The sequence below is a fragment of the Heterodontus francisci genome, chromosome 6, assembly GCF_036365525.1.
Source record: "Heterodontus francisci isolate sHetFra1 chromosome 6, sHetFra1.hap1, whole genome shotgun sequence".
Taxonomy (NCBI): domain Eukaryota; kingdom Metazoa; phylum Chordata; class Chondrichthyes; order Heterodontiformes; family Heterodontidae; genus Heterodontus; species Heterodontus francisci.
Genome location: NC_090376.1, coordinates 71,260,212 through 71,282,821, shown reverse-complemented (window position 1 = coordinate 71,282,821; position 22,610 = coordinate 71,260,212). Strand labels below are relative to the sequence as shown.

Below are 22,610 nucleotides of genomic sequence, written 5' to 3'. Positions count from 1 at the left end.
TGCACCTTCCAAACCCACGACCTCTACCAACTAGACAGACAAGGCAGCAAATGCATGGGAACACCACCACTCCAAGTTCCTCTCCAAGTCACACACCATCCTGACTTGGAACTATATCGCTGTTCCTTCACTGTCACTGGGTCAAAATCCTGGAACTCCCTTCCTAACAGCACTGTGGGTGTACCTACCTCACATGGATGCAGCGGTTCAAGAAGGCAGCTCACCACCACCTTCTCAAGGGCAATTAGGGATGGGCAATAAATGCTGGCCTAGACATCGATGCCCACATCCCATGAATGAATAAAAAAAGATTAAGAAGACTAGTGATATGTTAGCCCTTATCGCAAGAGGATTTGAGTACAGGAGTAGTGAAGTCTTGCTTCAATTGTATAGAACCTTGGTTATCCGCACCTGGAGTAATGTGTGCAGTTTTGCTCCCCTTACCTTAGGAAGGATGTCATTGCCATAGAGGGAGTGCAACAAAGGTTCACCAGACTTGTTCCCGGGATGGCAGGACTGTCCTATGAAGAGAGATTGGGGAAACTGGGCCTGTATTCTCTAGAATTGCGAAGAATGAGAGGTGATCTCATTGAAACCTACAAAATACTTGAAGGGATAGACAGGGTAGATGCAGGTAAGATGTTTCTTACTGGGGACTCTAGAACCAGGGGACACAATTTCAAAATAAGGGGGAAGCCACTTAGGACAGAGATGAGGAGAAATTTCTTGACTCAGAGTTGTGAATCTTTGGAATTCTCTACCCCAGAGGGCTGTGGAAGCTCAGTCATTGAGTATGATTAAAGCAGAGATTGACAGATTTCTAAATGCAAATGACATAATGGGATATGAAGATAGTGTGGGAAAAAGGCATTGAAAATCAGCCATGATCACATTGAATGGTGGGGCAGGCTCGATGGGCCGAATGGGCTACTCCTGCTCCTATGTCAGAGGTAGCAGATTCCTATTGCCACCAATCTTTGAAGAATCCCTGCCTCAAGACTGGTTCCTGTTGCCTCCTATGTTTTGGGAAACCCTTAAATCTCAAGAAATCTTCCATTGCTAGACTGCTGCTTTTTTAAAACTCAAGCAGACCTGTTACTACACCCTTTGCTGAAAGACCTGTGTGATGTCTGCTGCAGACGAATTGTCTTGAACGCCTATCTATCACAGACTGTTCATCAACCTCGCCTGGGAGACGTCGAGTGGCATCTGACTATTAGACTCTGGGACACCTCACTGTACCAAAAACATTCTACCAGAACATGATAAACTCAATAGTTTTATTTATTCCTTTTTATTCCCAAGAAACAGCTGTAAACCAAAAAATCCTTTGCCCCGATTAACTTTTTTTTTGAATGTATGTGTGCGTGCATGAGGGCTAAGGAACTAAGGAGCATTTCATATATATGGATTTATCTCATTAATAATTAAGATCTATTATTTCTTTTTGAATAAATAGTTAATATTGTTGTTGTTTAAAGAAACCTGGCTTGGTGTTCCTTCTTTTGGCGAACATATAAAGTGTGTAATTTGGCTATTCTTTGGGAGGTGGAAAACTTTTTGATATGCTGTGACCTGTGGAGTAGTGGGACTGAATTAACAGTGTATTACTCCCGCCTTGGTTGTAACAATACCAACTTAAAAGATGCAAACTAGTGTAGGTGCTGACTGATTACAGGAACTATAATGATTGATTAGTTCAAGGCTCCTGCTTCCTGCACATTTATTGAGATGCATTTGTTGCAAGACTTGGACAATGGGCACTCTTCTTCCGGTTAATATCAGTATATCTAACTGTATCAGTGCCACTTCTTGCTCTCGCCCTGAACTGGAAAATTGACTGTGTTTCCAATTTCCGCCCTTCTCTCCTCTTCACATGGTCTGTCTCCATTTCTGGCAATAGGCCATCAATCTATAGTCACTATGAGCCCATTGACTCCCACAGCTACCTTGACCCCACTTCCTGTAAGGACTCGATTCTATTCGCCCAGTTTCTCCGTCTCCATCGCATCTGTTTGGACGATGCAACTTTCCATACTAGCGCTTGTGATGTCTTCCTTTTTCCTCAACCGAGGAATTCCTCCACATTGTGGTTGACACGGGCCTTGACTGTCTCCGATCGATTTCACGCACTTCTGCTCTCACTCCTTCCCCTTTCTCCCAGAACGACAATAGGGTTCCCCTTGTCCTCACCTCCCACCCCACCAGCCTCCGTATTCAACGGATCATCCTCTGCCATTTCCATCACCATCACCTCTAATGTGATACTACCACCAAACACATCTACCCTGCCGCCTCCTTGCAGCATTCTGAAGAGACTGCTCTATCTGCGACACACTAGTCCTCCCTTCAGTCACCTCCAACACCTTCCTCCTTTCCTACGGCACCTTTCCATGCAAGTGCAGGAGAAGCAACAGCTGCCCTTTTACTTCATCCCTCCCTACTGTTTAGGGCCCCAGACACTCCTTCCATGTGAAACAGCGATTTACTTGTACCTCTTTCGATTTAGTATACTGTATTCACTGCTCACAATGTGGCCTCCTCTACATTAGGGAGACCAAACGCAGACGGTGACTGCTTTGTGGAACACCTCTGTTCAGTCTGCAAGCATAACCGCAAGCTTCCTGTTGCTTGTCATTTCAATTCTCCACCTTGCTCCCACTCTGACCTTTCTGTCCTTGGCCTGCAAGTGTTCCAATTAAGCTCAAGGAACAGCAGCTTTTGTTTTTGCATGTTTGTTGCTGTTTTTTTTCTCACTTCTTTCTTAATCCGTTTACTTTGTGTTTGGACAGCTACTATCATGCCAATCACACCTTCTCTAGGCACATATTTTGTTTATTTGTTCCATTACCACTCCCTTTGGCTTTGTACCATGAAACCTTTGTCATTTAATCTTTCCTGCTTTCCACCCTATCACAGATCTTCCCTTTTGTTCTTTTTCGCTTCCCTGGCCTACTTTCACTTGCTCAAAACCTATTACATTTCTAACTTTTCACAGTTCTGATGAAAGGTTACAGACCTGAAATGTTAATTCTGCTTTTCTCTCCACAGATGCTGTCTGACCTGCTGAGTATTTCCAGCATTTCCTGTTTTTATTTCAGATTTCCAGCATCCGCAGTATTTTGCTTTTGCATATTGGACATTGGCAGCTGTGGAATGGCCTCCTGTGTTGTAACCATTCTATGATTTGAATGTATTATTGCAGCTAATGAAACATTCATCTAGTACACAATTTTCTGTGGTATGTAGATTTAAGACAAACAGCTGTTTTGAGTTTAATTTTATGTATTTTAGAACACCCACAAAGAACAAAAGTAGATTCAGGAAAATCATCCACAATGATGACAACACTTTGGATTAACTGAATGTCTTACAAAGCTTCACAGAATGAGGAAAATGAGTGAAGGCAAGTTTAGGAGGCAGACCTAGAGGTAGATGCTTTTGAAAATGGGAAAGATGTTAACAAGGTTTAGGGGAAAGAGTACCAGTGGATACTGTCAAGGTAACTGAAGACATGTGAAACATATCAAGATGTGAAATGTGACATGACCTGAAACAAGATGTAAGAAGTATTGTGGCTGAAATTTTATGCCCAAAATTATAGCCCCTCACTCTCCTACCACACCAAGTCTGACAGGTACTATGTGCAGGAACACAAAATATTTAAATGAGGTGACTTTGTATTATGTACAGGCACCAGGGAGTAGTGGTTTCTTTGGCCCAAGACCATGTGATTTGCCCCAATCTGTTGTTTGATCCACAGCTACAGAGCAAGAAAGATTTCAGGTTCAATTCCTGACCTGCGTTTAGTTGGCTGATATTAGCTAGAGGGAATAAAGGTGCACCTACACTTTCTGAACTTCTTTAATTTCTAAATTGCTTTTGCTCAATTTCTATGACATCTTTTTTTATTCTCCCAGTGCTTTTTGGTTGTTTTTCTTTTTTCTTAATTGTGTTTCTCGGACTTCGTTTAAAATTTGGGGAAATATAGTACATTCAATTGAAATTACCAATTAAAATTAAAAAGCAGAACCACAAAGGTAATAATCTCTGGATTACTATTTGAGCCACAAACAAATTGGCATCGGGTAAATAAGATCAGAGAGTTGGATGCGTGGCTCAAAGATTGGTGTGGGAGAAATGGGTTTTGATTCATGGGGCAATGGCACCAGTACTGCGGAAAGACAGAGCTGTACGTTTGGAATGGGCTGCGCTTAAACCGAGCTGGGACCAGTGTCCTGGTATCCTGGTGCATTGCATAACTAGAGCTTTAAACTAAATGGGGGGGGTAGGGGAAAGGGTTCACATGAGGGGAGATTTAGAAAGTTAACAAGAAAGGATAAGGCAATAAGAGTAATGATAACCAGAGAGTGACAGGAAGGGAAAGAGTGTACAAACATAAGAGTGCACCAGCAAATAGGGTCAGACTAGGGGAAAAATGGTAAACAGAAAGAGTTATCTGTGTTTATCTGAATGCACACAGCATTCATAACACGATGGATGAATTAATAACACAAATAGAAATAAATGGGTATGTTCTGATAGCCATTACAAAGACGTGGTGTGAGAGTGACTAAGGCTGGGAAGTGAATATTCAAGGGTATTTGACATTTCGGAAGGATAGTAAGGAAAAGAGGTGGGGTAGTTCTGTTAATAAAGGATGAGATCAGTACAGTTGTGAGAAATGATCTTGACTCGGAAGATCAAGATGTAGAATCAGTTTGGGTCGAGATAAGAAATAGCAAGTGAAAGAAATCACTGGTGGAAGTAGCTTATAGGTCACCCAACAGGAGCCACACTATAGGACAGAGTATAAATGAAGAAATAATGGGGGCTTCTAAGAAAGGTACTGCAATAATCATGGGTGATTTTAATCTTCATATCGATTGGACAGATCAATTAAGAGGCATCCAATTAAGGATGGTGGTCTGTCTCTCTGCAAGCCATTCAGATGACAGGCAAATCTGCAGTCTCAACAGTGCCATCGATAGAAGTGGCTGCTGCTGAGGCTGCAAGGAGGAGAGGGCGGCTCCAAATTGAGGCACCCTTGAAGGGCCAGTGAGTGTGTGCTGGATGTGCCAGGCAGTCAGGCCCCTGCCCCACTGTTGCTGGGGGGGCCCTTCTTTGGGCATGGAGCCTCCTGAAAGGCGCCCCGATTTTTAAAAATTCATTCATGGGACGTGGGCATTGCTGGCTAGGACAGCATTTGTTGCCTAATTGCCCTTGAGAAGTTGGTGCTGTGCTGCCTTCTTGAACTGCTGCAGTCCAAACTGAGCGTCACTGAGCAGGTTATTGCTAAGCAAGTGCCTCTTGATAGCACTGTCGACGACATCTTCCATCACTTTACTGTTGATTCAGAGTAGACCGATGGGACGGTAATTGGCCGAGTTGGAATTGTCCTGCTTTGTGCGTACAGGACATACCTGGGCAATTTTCCACATTGCAGAGTAGATGCCAGTGTTGTAGCTGTACTGGAACAGCTTGGCCGGAATGTTATCAGGGCTCATAGCCTTTGCAGTATCCAGTGCCTTCAAGTCATTTCTTGATATCACGTGGAGTGAATCGAATTGGCTGAAGTCTGGAATCTCTGTGCTGGGAACTTCAGGAGGCAGCCGAGATGGATCATCCACTCGGCACTTGCAGCTAAAGATTGAAGAAAATGCTTCAGCCTTGTCTTTTGCACTGATGCGCTGGGCTCCCCTGTCATTGAGGATGGGGATATTTGTGGAGCCACCTCCTCCTGTTAGTTGTTTAATTGTCCACCACTAGTCACGACTGCATGTGGTAGGACTGCAGAGCTTAGATCTGATCGATGTAGTGGCGGATCACCACATGGCGGGGCCGTTCCATCCAAGGCTTGTAAAATCCTGGCGGTGTGGTAAAATGGCCGTCAATAGGCCAATTAATTGGATTAATTAGTTGCCTGCTTCCAGTCAGGAGGCGGCAGCGGGAACACAATAGGTTTCTCTCCCAATGTCTTCCCGCCTCCCATCTGGACTCCAAAGGGTCTGCAACGGGATATAGATGGGCTAAGAGAGCAAACACAAAGGTGACAGATTGAGTATAATCTGGGGAAAATTGTTCTTTTTTTAAATGGTGAGAAATTATTAAAAGTTGATGTTGAGAGGGTGTCTTTGTATATGAAACAAAGACAACGTGCAGGTACAAGAAGGAATTAGGAAGGCAAATGGTATGTTGACCTTTATTGCAAAGGGTTGGAGTATAAGACTACGGAAGTCTTGCTGCAATTGTACAGGGCTTTGGTGAGACCACACCTGGAGTAAGTAGTGCAGAGTTTTGAGCTCCCTACCTATGGAAGGATATACTAGCCTTACAGGATATTCAACCAGATTAATTCCTGGGATGAGAGGGTTGTCCTATGAGAGAGAGAATAGAATGGGCTTATACTCTGGAAGTTAGAAGAATGATATATTTTTCTTCTAGATTCTAAGATTCTGAGGATTTGACAGGGTAAATGCTGAGAGCCTGTTTCCTCTGGCTGGAGAGTCTAAAACTATGGGGTTTAGTCTCAGGGTAAGAGATCAGCCATTTGGGACTGAGATGATGAGATTTTTTCACTCAGTGGGTTATGAATCTTTGGAATTCTTTATGCTAGAGGGCTGTGGATGCTTAGTCATTGAGTATATTTAAGGCTGAGATTGCTAAATCTTGGACTAAGGGAATCGAGGAATATAGGGATCGGCTGGAAAATGGAGTTGAGGATGAAGGTCAGCCACGATCTTAGTGAATGGTGGAGCACTGAGGGGCAATACTGGCACTCAGTGAGAGTTTGTGTGAATTGTAGCCTAGTGAGCAGTAAACAACCCTAGGTGGTTAGTGGATTTAAAAAAAAGAAAATGGGCAAGCTTTAAATTTCAGTTTGTTTTCAAACCCTGTTAAATGTTTCCTACTAATTTTTTTGCTTCATTTGTATTCGTTCACAGTGTTGGTTTACCATTGCTGAGGCAACTAAATTATAGATGCTCACTATTATAGGCAATATGTAAAATGTTCCTCAGTCTGTGAGCTGTAGGATTTACCCAGTAGCCACCAACTACTTTCACTGAACAATATTACTGACAGAAATATTGTATCAACAGTTTTGGTAACTTGTGTTTGAAATGCCGATATACTCTATCTTTTAATTTCCTCGTTAAAAAATTAGATGAATTTAGTCTAAATGTTATAAATTCACGACAAACATTTTTTATTAAATAGAAGTAAACACTAAAAAACAAACTTTATAAACAACATTTTTGTAAATACAATGTATTCTACATACATGATACTTTTTACAACACAATTATTTACATGCAACTCCAACAAGAATTTGGCACACAATTTCTGCCAAGAAAAAAACCTACAAAATGTATTTTCAATATCAGAAATGCTTTCATAAAAACACAATGTGTTTCTACCATGCAAATTTTAAGAGCTTCACAAAGGATTTATGGCACAAGATGGGAGCTCCAGGCTCCAGTGTATTAGATTTTAAAAATATCACTAGCGTTGTCTTTTCATGTAAGTTTTAACGTGCTTCCATAGATTTGCTGCATTACAACTTGAACATTGTCAAGAATGAAGTCAAAAGCCATGTTCCACAGGGAGTCTGCCGACTGCTGGATTAGCCTGTCAGAAAACAGCAAATACATTGCTCTCAGAACATTGTGTTATGAAAGTAAGTACAATTTTACTTGCATTACTCTCACTGTGGTAAACAGTGGCTGAATGTAACACTTGTATATTGCATGTTGATGCAGCATAAAATAGAAGATACACCAAATTAGGATGGCAAACATATATATGTAAAAACTTACTGCAGCACCTTTTTTATACGCGTCAGATTATGGATGGCAAAGAAAAATGTTTCAACTGTGGACCTGCACCCAAAATGTTGACTCCTCTATTATCTGCCTAAGTGCTTTATGACATGCTGAATATTTTCAATACTGAAAGGTATTGAATGTTTAGCAGAATCCAAGGGTTTCTATCAAAACTGTGTTACTTTGGAATTACTTGTTTTTGCCACTTAGAAAAGAGGATCATGCCATCACTGTACCAGCAATCTAATGTGAGACAAAACAACAGAGCTGGTCAATTACAGTACATGAAACTGTAAAACAAAGCACTATCTGCGAGTGACATTATCCACTGCTATTTCTGAATGGCACTGCCTTGCAGTGGAAGACAGTTAACATCCCACATTGGACCAAGTCTCTCTGGTATTCTTTATTATTATGCTACTGAGATACACTATGGGATATTTTTCTATGTTAAAAGTACCATACAAATGTAGGTGGTTGTTGCATTGGTGCCTCAACAGTTATGCAAATCAGCCAATGCTGTAACACCAGTTATTACAGCAGCCTACCTACCTCACTAAAATAAAAGCAAAACACTGCAGATATGGGAAGTCTGAAATAAAAACAGAAAGTTTAACCGGGTTCTGATGAAAGGTCACAGTCCTGAAACGTTAGCTCTGTTTCTCTTTCCACAGATCCTGCCAGACCAGCTGAGTATTTCCAGCACTTCCTGTTTTTATTCCACCTACCTCACTGCCTGGATAGTTACGGGGCTGGAGTTCTTCTTAATTCTAGTAATCCAAAAACATCTGACAGATTTCACCTATATCCATTTTATAACGAACAGTGTAAGCAGGCTTTTTAAAAAAAAAAGTATTTTAGTCTATTGAGAAACCACGGTGAAGGTCCAAGGCTTATCATACGACACCAGCAAAGTTGAAAATTGTAAAAACAATGATGGGGTAGATCTCCAATTATGATTAGAGCCTATATAATTTGGAATTTAAAAGCAACAAGAAAAGAAAGTTCACAGGAGCACTAGTCATAGTTGTAGGTAAGAGAGGGATCATGCATCGAATTTCAAGCTTTCTCTTGCATCACGTCCATAGTTCTTTTTTCTTGGGATGTGAGTTTCACTGGCAAAACCAGCATTTATTTCCCATTGTCTAATTGCCCTTGAGAAGATAGTGGTGAGCTGCCTTCTTGAACCACTGCAGTACAGTCCACGGGTGTAGGTACACCCACAGTACTGTTAGGGAGCGAGTTCCAGGATTTTGACCCAGCAACAGTGAAGGAAAGGTGATATATTTCCAAGTCAGGATGGTGTATGACTTGGAGGGGAACTTGCAGGTGGTGGTGCTCCCATGCTGTCATTGAGCTTCTAGGTGGTAGAGGCCACGGGTTTGTAAAGTGCTGTCGAAGGTAGATGGTACACACTGCTGCCACTGCACTGGTGGTGGACTGAGTGAAAGTCTAAGGTGGTCAATGGGGTGTCAATCAAGTGGTCTGCTTTGTCCTGGATGGTATCAAGCTTCTTGAGGCAAATGGGGAGTCTTCCATCACATTCCTGATTTGTGCCTTGTAGATGGTGGACAGGCTTTGGGAAGTCAGAAGGTGAGTTACTCTTTGCAGAATTCCCAGCCACTGACCTGCTCGCATAGCCACAGTATTTAAGTGGTTGGTCCAGTTAAGTTTCTGGTCAATGGTAACTCCCAGCATGTTGATGCCAAAGTCCAAGAGCCTTCCCAGATATGGGAGCAGTATTCAAGGACTTGGGCTTTATAGCGAGTTGAGTTGAGGGGAAAAAGTAGTTATGGCATGGAAGAGAAAATCAAGCTTATTGGAGGAAGCTTTAGCGATGCAGGAGCCATATGCATTCTGGTGAATTTGGAGGTGGTCAAGAATGTTGATAGATGGAGGAGAATTAAGGCTTGAGCCACCATAGCTAAAAGGTGGTAGTTGTCAACTGGACGTGAAGAAATGATATCTGAGAAGTGAAGAAATAAAATTCCTGCATGTGTGCAAGAAGGGCATTTAATTTGAAGAAAGTTGACAAATATAGAGTGGAATCGCCAGAAAAAGGTGAGTGGACATGGTCACGGATATGAAGGAGGAACATAGGTGAGTGGACAACGTGGGAGAAAGGGCAGAGCCTCGGGAAGTCTTGGGAAAAGAGTCAGGGGATGAGCCAGTAACCATAGAACAGACACAGCAATTTGAAAGGAAACAAGGTAATAATGAGAAAGATAGCTTTGCTGGGAAGCTAGATAATAGCAACTTAATTTACAGGTGCATGCTGCCACTCCATACCAAAGGCTTTGGAGAGGGCCATGCCTGACTGTCAAAGCACTTACTTTGTTACTTAACTGAGGTTTAAGATTTCAATGATGCTCCTAGAATAAGTCAGTAAAAATCTTCATCCCAGCCAACCTGATTTATTAAATACTTTACTCATTCTGAAGCCTTCAGCATCACTGTGTAATGGTCTAAGTGGCTGTGGTGAACAGTGGCATTAATTCAGCAAGCTCAAACCAGCCATCAATTTTAATAGAGGGGTGCAGCTATGATAATTAGCTGTTCAACAACTGTTGCAAGGGTCCCTGTGAAGCAGCACAAAAGTGCCAGAAAAATTGGAGTGGCGTATATAATGGCATGAGTCACTTACACATAATTTTCTGAAACTTCTGCACCATGATAATGGTGTACGCTGTAGATTATGGCACAAGTTTTCGGCAAGTTCAAGCCCGTAGGTTGTAGATTATTAGCATACGACAAGAGTAAGTTTGAAGGCACTCCTTGAGGATGACAAATGTAATACTGTCAGCACTGAGGGAATACTTGCAGACTAAAAGACAGAGAACTGGACTGATCTGGTAAGAATAAAACTTGATGTTGGTCACAACACTGAAACAGAATGCGGGAAGATTCTTCCCTAAAGGGTTGAAAGAAAGAAAATTAGTCAAAAAGGTCTACTTTTCTTTAGGGGAAGTGGCAAATGCACCACTGGGATGAAAGAATAGTGGAAAGGAGGATTCATAGAAGTTATGAAAGGCAGGTTTGCCAAGGAACCAAACTAACCAACTGCTGAAAAGGCAGCAATAAAATATCCTTTAAATAAAGTTACATTTAGAAGTTCTGATAGTGGATTTATAAATGTCACGTGCAGTGATAAAGACAGCTTGGGCACTTCAGACTGATCAACTGGCACATCCAATGGGAAGAATGTTTACAACAGAAAGCAGAATAAGCAGGCACTATTGAACCAAGATGCACCACCAGATATGATGGAAAAGAGCGAGTTATGAAATCTTTCATCCCAACTAGAATATCAATAACTTCACTGGCTCTGATACATTGATCAGGAGAGTAAAAGTACCAACTGGATTGGGAGAAGCAGTGAAGAATTCTTGAAGACTGCCCCAGATGGCTAGCTTGCAATGTGAAGAAGATAGGACTGTTTTACAGAACATACTTTGTTGCAGAGTGTCCTACATGAATTTGGTATGATAGATGTTAGGAGAGTTTGAGGCTGAGCAGACAGATACAGTATAAGAACTGGGGTTGAATGTGAGAAAAAAGTCTGAGATCATATGAATTACTGGGACAATTAGGGATATCAGTTGGCTAACTAAATTTATTCAAAGTCATTACTGAAAGCAAAAGACTGGATCTTAGTTACTCCACGATCATTGCCAATACTGATTTTAAGGTCATCAGGAATGGTGATTTCGACAGAAGGGAGGTTAAGATTTGATTTTGTTGACAAAAATTGAAGTTGTTACTGAGAGTCAACAAAATTGGGAGAAATAACACAAGGTGAATTAAGCCGGGCGGGATAACGTTAATTAGTCACAGAAGATCGACATCATTTGAGTCAAAAGGAGCTGAGGCAAGTGGCAAGGATATCACAACCAAGCAAGCATGTACACCTCTGGATTGGAAATTGGGGGTACAAAATGTAAGGAGGAAATTTGAATGGAGGGAGGAACAGAGTCCAAGGGGTGAAATGTGAGCTTTGGTGAAAAGCAATAACTTACTGGAGATGGAAACGGGACAATGGGAAGGATTGGAATTTTTAAGAGATAGCATAAACGCTGAAGTGTAGAATAAGGAGGAAACAAATGCAGCAGGCATGGTTTTGCCTTACTTGAAATCAGAGGCCATTACAACACATAGCAGATGGCATTTTAAACTTTCCAGTTCTAATTATTAAAAAGAAATACAAGTGACGTAAGCAAGACTATTTGTGAATCAAAAGAATAATTCCATGCGTGCTATTAACAGAGGAAAAAGCTACTTAGTAGTCCAATCATCGTTATAACATACAGAAGGGAACAATAACATTTGCTGTTAGTAGATCAGTTATGTCAAGATACAGTTGGGTTAGTAGACTGATCTTTTACGTCTAGGATCTGGTTTTGAATCCATAGAGTGATGGGACAAAAGTTCCTCTATCTTTTGGCTGTGTCCAATGTGAAATAAGGCTTGCCAATTGTAACCTAGCTTTTAATGGGTATGGACTTACAACAAAACTAGGAATAATTTGACTCTAAATTTCTAATGTCATGGGAATGATTAGTGGAAAATGGAAAATGTCGCATTGCCAAACTATAATGGACTCTTGGGAAAGAGCATCAGAAACTTGACTCTGTATCTAACCTTACTGTATATTTGACCTACGAAGCCGACAATGGGTGCCTAAAATGAGAAAGTGCTTCCCATGCTAACATCCTTCAATTTGATGAGCACAAAACCAATTGAAAATTGAAGGCAACTCTTAACAGACTGCACCATTGCCATTTTCTGGACCGACAACGTGGGTTTATTCCTGTGATATGTATAGATGTGAATGAGGAAGAAACTGCTTATTAAAGAAATCCATTATATATAAGAGCAAATTTAATTACATGGCCAGAATACATTCAAACCTAGGAATATCAAGATTTTAAAAAATCTAAACTTACATTCCTACCATATTCAACAGCCAAGAATAATGTTATTGTTCTGGGAATGCACAAAAAGGACAAAGTTCTATGACATTGATTGTAAAAGGTTTTGCAAAGACAGACTATTCTTAAAGTATGAGTCCAACAAAAAGCACAAAATTATTTTGAAAGGTTCACTTACCCTAGAAATTGTAAAACGTGACATACACCTGAATACATCTTGACAGATAAATATATTACCTTTTCATGTACTTAATAACTAGGTCTAACTTTTCCAGATCTTTTTCTTCAATGAGGTCAGTGCAATACTTTACAACCTGGAGAATGTCCTCTTCCACTGGCTCTGAACAAATGCAAAAAATGTTGTATTAGAAATTTGAGTGCTAAGAAAAACATCAACGTTCAATTGCAGTATTTTATTTACAAGGGCATTGCACTCTCCATCTCATCATATTCTTCAAAATACCACCTACAACACCCAGTAGCACACTAAATATCTGAAACCATTCTAGCTGCTACTTTAAACAAAAATGAAACAAAATTAGTGGCTTGCATTTTCTCCCCAACTTCCACTAAATTACAGTTCTGGCATCCAAATTAAGTGGTACAACTTGGATCATCCCATGATCAACCGCATTAACATAGTTGCAAGGCATGACTAGTCCACTCATACATAACCTAGTGGCTGATTCTTGTTTTCTTCCAGCTGAGGAATGGTACGCAATGGGTAAGGAAAATTTTGTAGAACAGCAGTGTATGAAAATGGCAAGGTGGACTGAATCTCAAAAACAGTTCTGTATTTTCCAGTACTATACTAGACTCCATGACTTCATAAGATATTAAAAAAGCAAGGTTGACGAAAAATAATTTGATACACTGAATCTCCCATCATGGTGTTCAACTGTATTCTGAATAATTTCAATGATTTTTGCCTCCATTACTTTGCTGGGTAGATTATTTGAAGCATTTATCACTCCGAGCCAAAAGACTTTTCCTGATATCTGTTCCAAATATACTTACGACTAATTTCCATTTATATCCTCAGACCCCAGTTTCTTGGATACTGAAATAAAAATCTGGGTTTATCTCATCTTATAACCACTTATATACACTTAGCCGGCTTCATATAAAATTCTATGATAGCATTTCTGTTTGTAGTACTTGACCAAAGATCTGTTCCCCTCCCCCTCAGTTAGGAAATCTGACCAGTAAAATTCAGTGAAGCTGCAAGAATTACTATGGTATTGGACTTTAAAGTAGTCATAGCTCATCAGACTGTTTTACTTTTCCTGGGATAATCATAAAGATGTACACATTTCACAACACTATATATTGATTAGAAATGTGATTGTCTAAAATATTATTAAACAAATATTTACACCATCTGGAGTTTCATGCATCTTCAATCCTAATAATATTGTGCACTCCAACTCTAAAAGTGTTGGTGCTGCAAAATCTACATTTGAATTCTCAGGCTGCAGTATTGTAAAAACCTTCAGTAACATAATCTCGAGACCCCATTCTACATACACATGAACTCGGAGTAGAAGTAGGCTATTCGGCCCCTCGAGCCTGTTCCACCATTCTATATCATGGCTGATCTGTTTGTAGACTCAGCTCCACTTTCCTGCCTACCTCCGAAACCCTTTGACTCCCTTGTTTTGTCAAGAATCTGTCTAATCTCTGCCTTAAAAACATTCAATGATCCTGCCTCTACTGCACTCAGGGGAAGAGGGTTCCACAGACTCACGACCCCGAGAGAAAAATTTCTCCTCATCTCTGTCCTAAATGGGCAACCCCTTATTTTTAAATTGTGTCCCCTAGTTTTAGTCTCTCCCACAAGGAGAAACATTCTTTCAACATCCACCCTGTCAAGTCCCCTCAGGATCTTATATGTTTCAATAAGATCACCTCTCACCCTATTAAACCCCAGTGAATATATAGACCCAACCTTTCCTCATAAGATAACCCTCTTATCCAGGAATCAGTCAAGTGAACCTTCTCTGAACTGCTTCCAATGCAATTATATCCTTTCTTAAGTAAGGAGACCAAAACTGTACACAATACTCTATGTTTGGTCTTACCAATACCTTGTACAACTGTAGCAAAACATCTTTTATATCCCATTCCCCTTGCAATAAACGACAACATTGCATTTGCCTTCTTAATCACTTGCTGTACCTGCATACTAACTTTTTGTGTTTCGTGTACTGGGATAGCCAGATCTCTCTGCATCTCAGAGTTCTGCAATCTCTCTCCATTTAAATAATATGTTGCCTTTCTATTTTTCCGGCCAAAGTGGACAAGTTCACACTTTCCCACACTATAGTTCATCTGCCAAATCTTTGCCCACTCACTTAACCTATCTGTATCCCTTTGCAGACTCCTTATGTCCTCTTCACAATTTACTCTCCTACTTATCTTTGGGTCATCAGCAAATTTAGCAACCATATATTCGGTCCCTTCATCCAAGTCATTGATATAGACTGTAAACAGTTGAGGCCCCAGCACTGATCCCTGTGACATTCCACTAGTTACAGTTTGCCAACCTGAAAATGACCCATTTATGCCTACTCTCTATTTCCTGACAGCTAACCAATCCACTATCCATGCGATATGTTACCTCCTAAACCAAGGGCTCTTAATTTGTTTAGTAACCTTTGATGTGGTACCTTGTCAAATGCCTTCTGGAAATCAAAGTACACCACATCCACAAGTTCCCCTTTATCCACGTTGCTTGTTACTTCCTCAAAGAACTCTGATAAATTAGTCAAACATGACTTCCCTTTCACAAAATTATGTTGAATCTGTGAGAGAGACAATCACCACCAGGGTGAGATGCAACCCATCCAATTTGTCATAAGGACAGAGTATCTTCTGTTCTTGAGATGAGGGACCAGCATTTCAGAATTTATGAAGGAAGTTTCAGTTTCAAGAGCATACGATAGAATCAAAGCATGATTACAGCATAGAAGGCCATTTGACCCACTGAGTCCATGCCGGCTCTCTGGAAGAACAACTCACCTAGTCCCACTCCCCTGCCTTTTCACCGCAGCCCTGCAAACCTTTTCACTTCAGATAATTAGCCAGTTCTTTTTTGAAGACCTCAATTGAATCTGCCTCCACCACACTCTCAAGCAGCGTATTCCAGATCCTATCCACTTGCTGTGTGAAGAGCTTGTGTCTAGAAGCAAGATTCTATATTAAGGGGGCAGACAGGCCTTTTATAAATTGTCATTCAGAGTCTTGCATAATGTGTTGCCTCCCTGGTGCCAGGGTAAAGGACATCATGGAGAGAGCGGAGAATATTCTGCAGGGGGGAGTGAGCCAGAAGTTGTGGTACATGTCGGTACCAACAACATAGAAAGGGTAGGTATTGAGGTTCTACGGTTAGACTTTCAGGAACTAGGGAGAACCTTAAAGGTAGCAATCTCTGGATTATTCCCAGTGCCATGCACCAGCAAGAACAGAAAGAGATAGGGAGGATCAATGCGTGGCTGAGGCATGGTAAGGAGGAAGGGCTTCAGATTCTTGGGGCACTGGCTCCAGTTCTGGGGCAGAAGGCACCTATGCAAAAGGAATGGGCTGCACCTCAGTTGGACTGGGACCAAAGTCCTCACAGGCAGGTGCACTATTGTGGTTAGCGAGGCTGTAAACTAAACGGGCGGGGTGGTGGGGGGGCAGTGGGAACCAGCATATTGAAGTAGAAAAGAGGAACAGGATGCATAAAGGAGTGAGAATGTTGGATAGTATTAGAGAAGGAAGTAGTATCATATTAGATAGCAGATTAAGGAGGACTACAAGGATAGAGAAACAGGTTTAGAATGCATGTCTGTAAATGCACAAAGTTTAGTGAATAGGGTTGGTGAGCTACAAGCACAGATAGCTGTGTGGGAATATGATGCAGTGGCTTAAAAAAGGTTAGGACTGGGCGTTTAATATTCAAGGATACAAAGCGTTCAGAAAAGATAGAGAAGGAGAAAAGGGAGGTGTGGTGGCAGTCCTAATTAGGGAAGTCATTGTACCATTGGAAACAGAGGATGTCCTTGAGATGGCAAGGGCAGAATCCATTTGGTTAGAGTTGAGAAGCAAAATGGGGACGATCACGCTACTAGGGGTAATCTATAGTAAAGGCCTGCTATCCGACCCCGATGGGACCCGACAACGTGTTGGGTTCGGGTCAGGTCGCATTTCCGGGTCTGGCATTCGGGCTCGGGTTGGACACACTCTATCACAGGTAAGTGGTTCCACTGTTAATTTAATTTTTGGACTAGAAAGGTGGTTTTGTTACAGTTATTTTAAGCTTGTGCAGATCAGCAAGAAAGTGAAAAACGGAAGGTAAGTTAACTGATGGTTGGGTCGGGCGTGGGAAAAAAATGGAAGGACGCTGGCCGGGTCGGGTTTTTGTTTGCAGACCCGAGCAGGCCTTTAATCTATAGGCCTCCAAATAATGAAAGAGAGATAGAGGAGCAAATCAGCAGGGAAATCACAGAGATGTGCAAAAACTACAGAGTGGTGATGTTGGGGGACTTTAATCAGCCAAAATCAATTGGGATAATGTTAGAGTAAAGGGAAAGGAGGGGAAAATTTCTGAAATGTGTTCAGGAGAACTTCCTTGCCCAGCAAGTTCTTGGTCGAACTAAGGAAGAGGCATTGATGGATCTGGTGCTGGGTAATGAGGTAGGCCAAGTGGATCAATGTCTGTGGGAGAATACTTGGGGAAGAATGATCATCGTTTTAGATTAGTAATAGAGAAGAGCAAGGAACAATGGAAGTAGAACTTCTAAACTGGAAGAGGGCTAACTTTAACGAGATGAGAAGAATCTAGCCAGGGTAAAATGGAACTAAAAATTGACAGGAAGAACATGGATGATCTTTAAAGAGGAGATGTTTCAGGTACAGGCCAGGTCCATTTCAACAAGAGGGAAAGGCAGGGGAACCAAAGCCAGGGCTCCTTGGATGTCAAGAGATACAGAATATGATGAAACAAAAAAAGAGGGTATATGATGTTTGTCAGGTGAATTCGTCAAGTGAGAACCAGGCTAAATACAATAAGTTGAGAGGGGAAGTGAAGAGGAAAATAAGACTGGCAAAAAATATGAGAATAGAATGCAGTTAACATAAAACGTCACCCAAAAATCATCATCTGGCATGTAAATAATAGGATCATAGAATGTTTAACGAGTATGTTGCCAGGATTAGAAAAGTGCAGCTATGAGGAAAGAGTGGATAGGCTGGGGTTGTTCTCCTTGGAACAGAGAAGGCTGAGGGGAGGTCTGATTGAAATGTACAAAATTTTGAGGGGCCTGGATGGAGTGGAGGTGAAGGGTCTTTTCACCTTAGCAGAGAGGTCAGTGACGAGGGGGCATGGATTTAAAGTGATTGGTAGAAAAATTAGAGAGAGATGAGGAAAAACTTTTCACCCAAAGGATGATGGAGGTCTGGAATTCACTGCCTGAAAGGGTAGTTGAGGCAGAAACCCTCAACTCATTCAACAGGAGTCTGGATACGCACCTCAAGTGCCATAATCTGCAGGGCTACGGACCAAATGCTGGAAGATGGGATTAGAATAGGTGGATTGTTTTTCAGCCAGCAGAGACACGATGGGCCAAGTGGCCTCTTTCTGTGCCTTAAACTTTCTATGATGCAAATAGTAAACAGATAGTAAGAGGTAGGCGGGGCCTATTAGTGACAAAGAGGGTGGTATATGCTTAGAGGCAAGAGCAAGGCTAGAATACTTAAGTACTTTGTATCGGTGTTTACTAAGGAACAGGACACTGACTGGATGGGGTGAAACCTGATCAGCAGGATATAATGGAAAGTTTGGTTATACTTAGAGTGGATAAATTGGATGGCTTACATCTCAGGTTGTGAAGGGAAGTAGGGGTGGAGATAGCAGAAGGACTTGCCATAATTTTCCAATTTTTCCACAGATAAGGTGCCAGAGGATTGCAAAGTGGAAAAGTGACACCCTTGTTCAAGAAAGGGTGTAAGGATATTCCTAGTGACTGCAGACCAGTCAGTTTAACATCAGTGATGGGTAAGATTTTAGAAACAATAATCAAAGAAAAAATTAACCTAAAAGGCAGGTTAACAAAATTCAGGCTCATGGAATAGGAGGATCTATGTCAGACTGGATTAAAAAAATTGGCTTATGGACAGAAAACATCGAGTTGTGGTAAATAGATGTTTTTCAGACTGGAGGATGGTAAACAGTGGTGTTCACCAAAGGTCAGTGCTAGGATCAATAACTTTTTGATATATATAGATGATTTGAATATTGGAATAGCGCAAATGTCAAAATTTGCCAACGATACCAAACTTGGAGGAGTGGCAAACAGTGAGGATGATACCAATCGACTGCAACAGGACACAGATAAGCTAGCAGAATGGGCAGACAAGTGGCAGATGGAATTTAGTACAGAGAAGTGTGACGTGATGCATTTTGGCAGAAGGGATAGAGAGAGGCAATATATACTAAATGGCATAGTTTTAACATGTGTGCAGGGACAGAGGGACTTGGGGGTTCATGTGCATAGATCTTGAAGGTGGCAAGACTTATTGAGAGAGCAGTTAGCAAAGCATACGGAATCTTGGGCTTCATAAAGAAAGCTATTGAGTACAAAAGTAGGGAAGTCATGCTGAACCTTCATAGAGCTCTGGTAAGGTCACAACTAGAGTATTGTGTTCAGTTCTGGTCACCACACTTTAGGAAGGATGTGAAGGTCCTTGAGAGGGTACAGAGGAGATTTACCATTACGGTTCCAGTAATGAGGGAATTGAGCTACAAGGTTAGGTTTCAGAAGTTGGGGTTGTTCTCCTTGGAGCAAAGGAGATTGAGGGGAGATATGGCGGAGGTGTAATGATTATGACAGGTTTAGATAAGGTAGACAAAGAAAAGCAGTTAGCATTAACTGATGGTACAAGGGGACACAGATTTAAAGTTTTGGGCAAGAGATATGAGGGGATATTAGGAAGAAATTTTTGATGTAGTGAGTGGTAATAACCTGGAATTCACTGCCTATGAGGGTGATGGAAGCACATCACTGCTGATGAAAGGTCACTGACCTGAAATGTTAACTCCGCTTCTCTCTCCACAGATGCTGCCAGACCTGCTGAGTATTTCCAACATTTATTTACAGTACCACAGGAGTTGGATTTAGTGTCTCTGCAGCATACATCTGAACATTACCAATAAGTCAAGGAGTGTCACTCCTCTGGCACACCACTGCTACAACCTACAAAGTGAGCTAAGGATACTAAAGTGATAGGGACATATCAGCCCCTATTAGTCCATGCATTGCCCAATTTTTCAATGTTTACTGTATGTGTATGTTGTAAGATGGGGTAAAAGCAGTGAGGCACCTGGGAGATTAGAAAATCACCTTAACAGAGAGGTAGCTGGGAAGTTTAAAAGTTAACTTAGCATATAGAATAGAAAATATTACTGCAAGATAAGATATTTAACTGAACTATAATGCAGTGAGTAAAGCATTGTGGCTAGAACTTGAAAGTCTGCCAGAAGGCGGCCTTTGGTTGTGAAGATACGTTCTTATGAAGGTTTGAAAGACAGAAAAGTTATTGAAGGTGTGGCTGCTTGATTGAAATTTTCACATAAAAACCACACAGAAGGGGAGAACAGAGAGATAAGGAAAAAGACTAGGTGTAGAATAACATGGGCTTTGGAACAGCCTGGAAATTATGGGAATTACTGAAAGGCAAGTACTCGGTGAGGTCAGGTGCTAAAGGAAGCCAATCAAGGAAAAGGCGGCAAAGTCAAGTCTGCCACATGCAGAAGGAGGGTATAAAGTGAGACAAAGTGGGCTTCGAAAATCAGTACAAGGAAAGCGTGCATGCTTATGTGTGCTGTACTCGATCTGTATACATGTTATAAACTGCTTTGTTTGCTGAGGAAATAAAAAGGTATTAAACCTCCCAGCATTGACTATTTTTGGCACAACTCAAGTCAAACAGTGTGACCCCACAGCTTACTGAGGATTTCTTTTATGTTTCATTCTCATCCGATAGGGGGCATTATTTGGCACAGGTAACTTTATCAAGAAGTGAATAAGGTTAGCACCGCAGCCTCACAGCTCCAGGGACCTGGGTTCGATTCTGGGTACTGCCTGCGCGGAGTTTGCAAGTTCTCCCTGTGTCTGCGTGGGTTTTCGCCGGGTGCTCCGGTTTCCTCCCACATCCAAAAACTTGCAGGTGATAGGTAAATTGGCCGTTGTAAATTGGCCCTAGTGTAGGGAGGTGATAGGGAATATGCGATTACTGTAGGGTTAGTATAAATGGGTGGTTGTTGGTCGGCACAGACTCGGTGGGCCGAAGGGCCTGTTTCAGTGCTGTATCTCTAAATGAAAAAATGAAGGTTGCCTGGTGGCCTGATTTAAAGCAGGGCATTGAAATATGTTAAGATTAAGTTTGTCTGCACCATAACTCTTCTTTGTATACTAACCATGTCTTGCTTAGATTTGCTCCGCCACCACCTCTCTTTCCCCCCCCGCCCCAAGAGACCATGGATTCACCTTCAAATTGATTTTATTGGACTCCTGCACTGGACAAGTGTGGGTTACAGTATTGCTTAGTGATTGTCAAATTCATTAAATCGATCAAGGCATTCCCATGTAGAACTAACATGACGCCTACTATAGCACGCTTTCTATTGAGTGAGGTGATCTGCAGGTGGGGAATTACCAATACAGATGGATAGTGATTAATTTTCAGATTTCACAGGGAAAGATTTTACAGCAATGGGAATTATGCAAAAATTGCATACAACTCATCCTCAGTCATCAGGTATGGCTGAAAGGGGAAACAGAACTTATGCTCAAAAAGATTCATGTAGATCATTCAAGAAATGGGCAACGATGCTGTTCATGTTTTTAACGGCGACAAACTTTACTCTGAACTCTACTACAGAAGTATCACCCTACCAAGCAAAGGTTAGACAACTAATATTTATCCCAGGACATCATCTGCTACAGCAGCAATACCATTCCTGCAGCAACCAACTGGGGACTCATAATTGGCTAATATGATTGACCATGTCCAAGTTACTAATCAGTATGTATCCAAAAGATTGGGAAATAAAAAAATCAAATTAAGTAGTACTTTAATAAAAAGATTAGATCTTTTCAATATGAAGTTGGTGACATTGTCAACGTGGCAGACCATCAGGAAAAGGATCATGTGCTTAGACCTAAATGGCGAGGACCTTTTCCAACTGTGGATAAGTTAAGTCCAGCTGTGTGCCTTTTGCAATACATGGGGAAAAAATATAAAAGTATTAGGTGGCAACACATTAATCATTTAAAGACTATGGAGACTGGTCAGAAATGGTCTGATAAGCAATCTGGATACAATACTTGATTTAGAGATGTAAAGACACGATGATGATGACACTATGATTACTAATTATATGTGTAACATTTGGACTTTTATGTGGAAACTATGATGATGGACAAGTTTGAGCAAGGTTTTGCATCTCTACTGAAGTCATAAACCTAAATGCTTTTGCAAGATGATTCACCATTTATCCTAGAATGCAAAATACAACAGCCAGTTAACATTACATGGTTGCCAAGGAATATGCCTAGTCCTAGTATGGGCTGGGGATGCTGGTGAAGTACAGTTAAAGGTAACTTTCCATCAGAAGCTCCAATAAATACCACTGGTTTAAGAGTCATGAAGGATGGACAAATCACATACAGGGCATCCTCCCCAGGGATATCTTATGTTACTGTCACACCAAGTACCATTGAGGCACTGAGGCAATTGCATTTTCCTTATGTTCACAAAAGACAAGAATGCAAGTATGAGTGTGTAGCAGCAGCAAAGTGCTGGAATCAGATTATGG

The 22,610-nt window shown here is 41.3% G+C and overlaps 1 protein-coding gene across 7 annotated transcripts in view; it reads right to left on the bottom strand.

Moving 5' to 3' along the window:
- Positions 1-22,610, bottom strand: part of rev1 (REV1 DNA directed polymerase) — a 201,666-nt gene that overhangs the window by 27,725 nt on the left and 151,331 nt on the right. The window contains exons 22-24 of one of the 7 annotated variants that reach the window (XR_010975211.1): positions 12,989-13,091; positions 10,468-10,597; positions 7,541-7,629 (exon numbers count right to left, since the gene is read on the bottom strand). Coding sequence is in view for 4 of the 7 variants with exons in the window: in XM_068033885.1 (XP_067889986.1) it covers positions 7,518-7,629; positions 12,989-13,091 (215 nt within the window). In the remaining 3 variants the exon portion in view is untranslated. The other 6 variants (XM_068033885.1, XM_068033886.1, XM_068033887.1 and 3 more) reach the window with 6 other exon arrangements.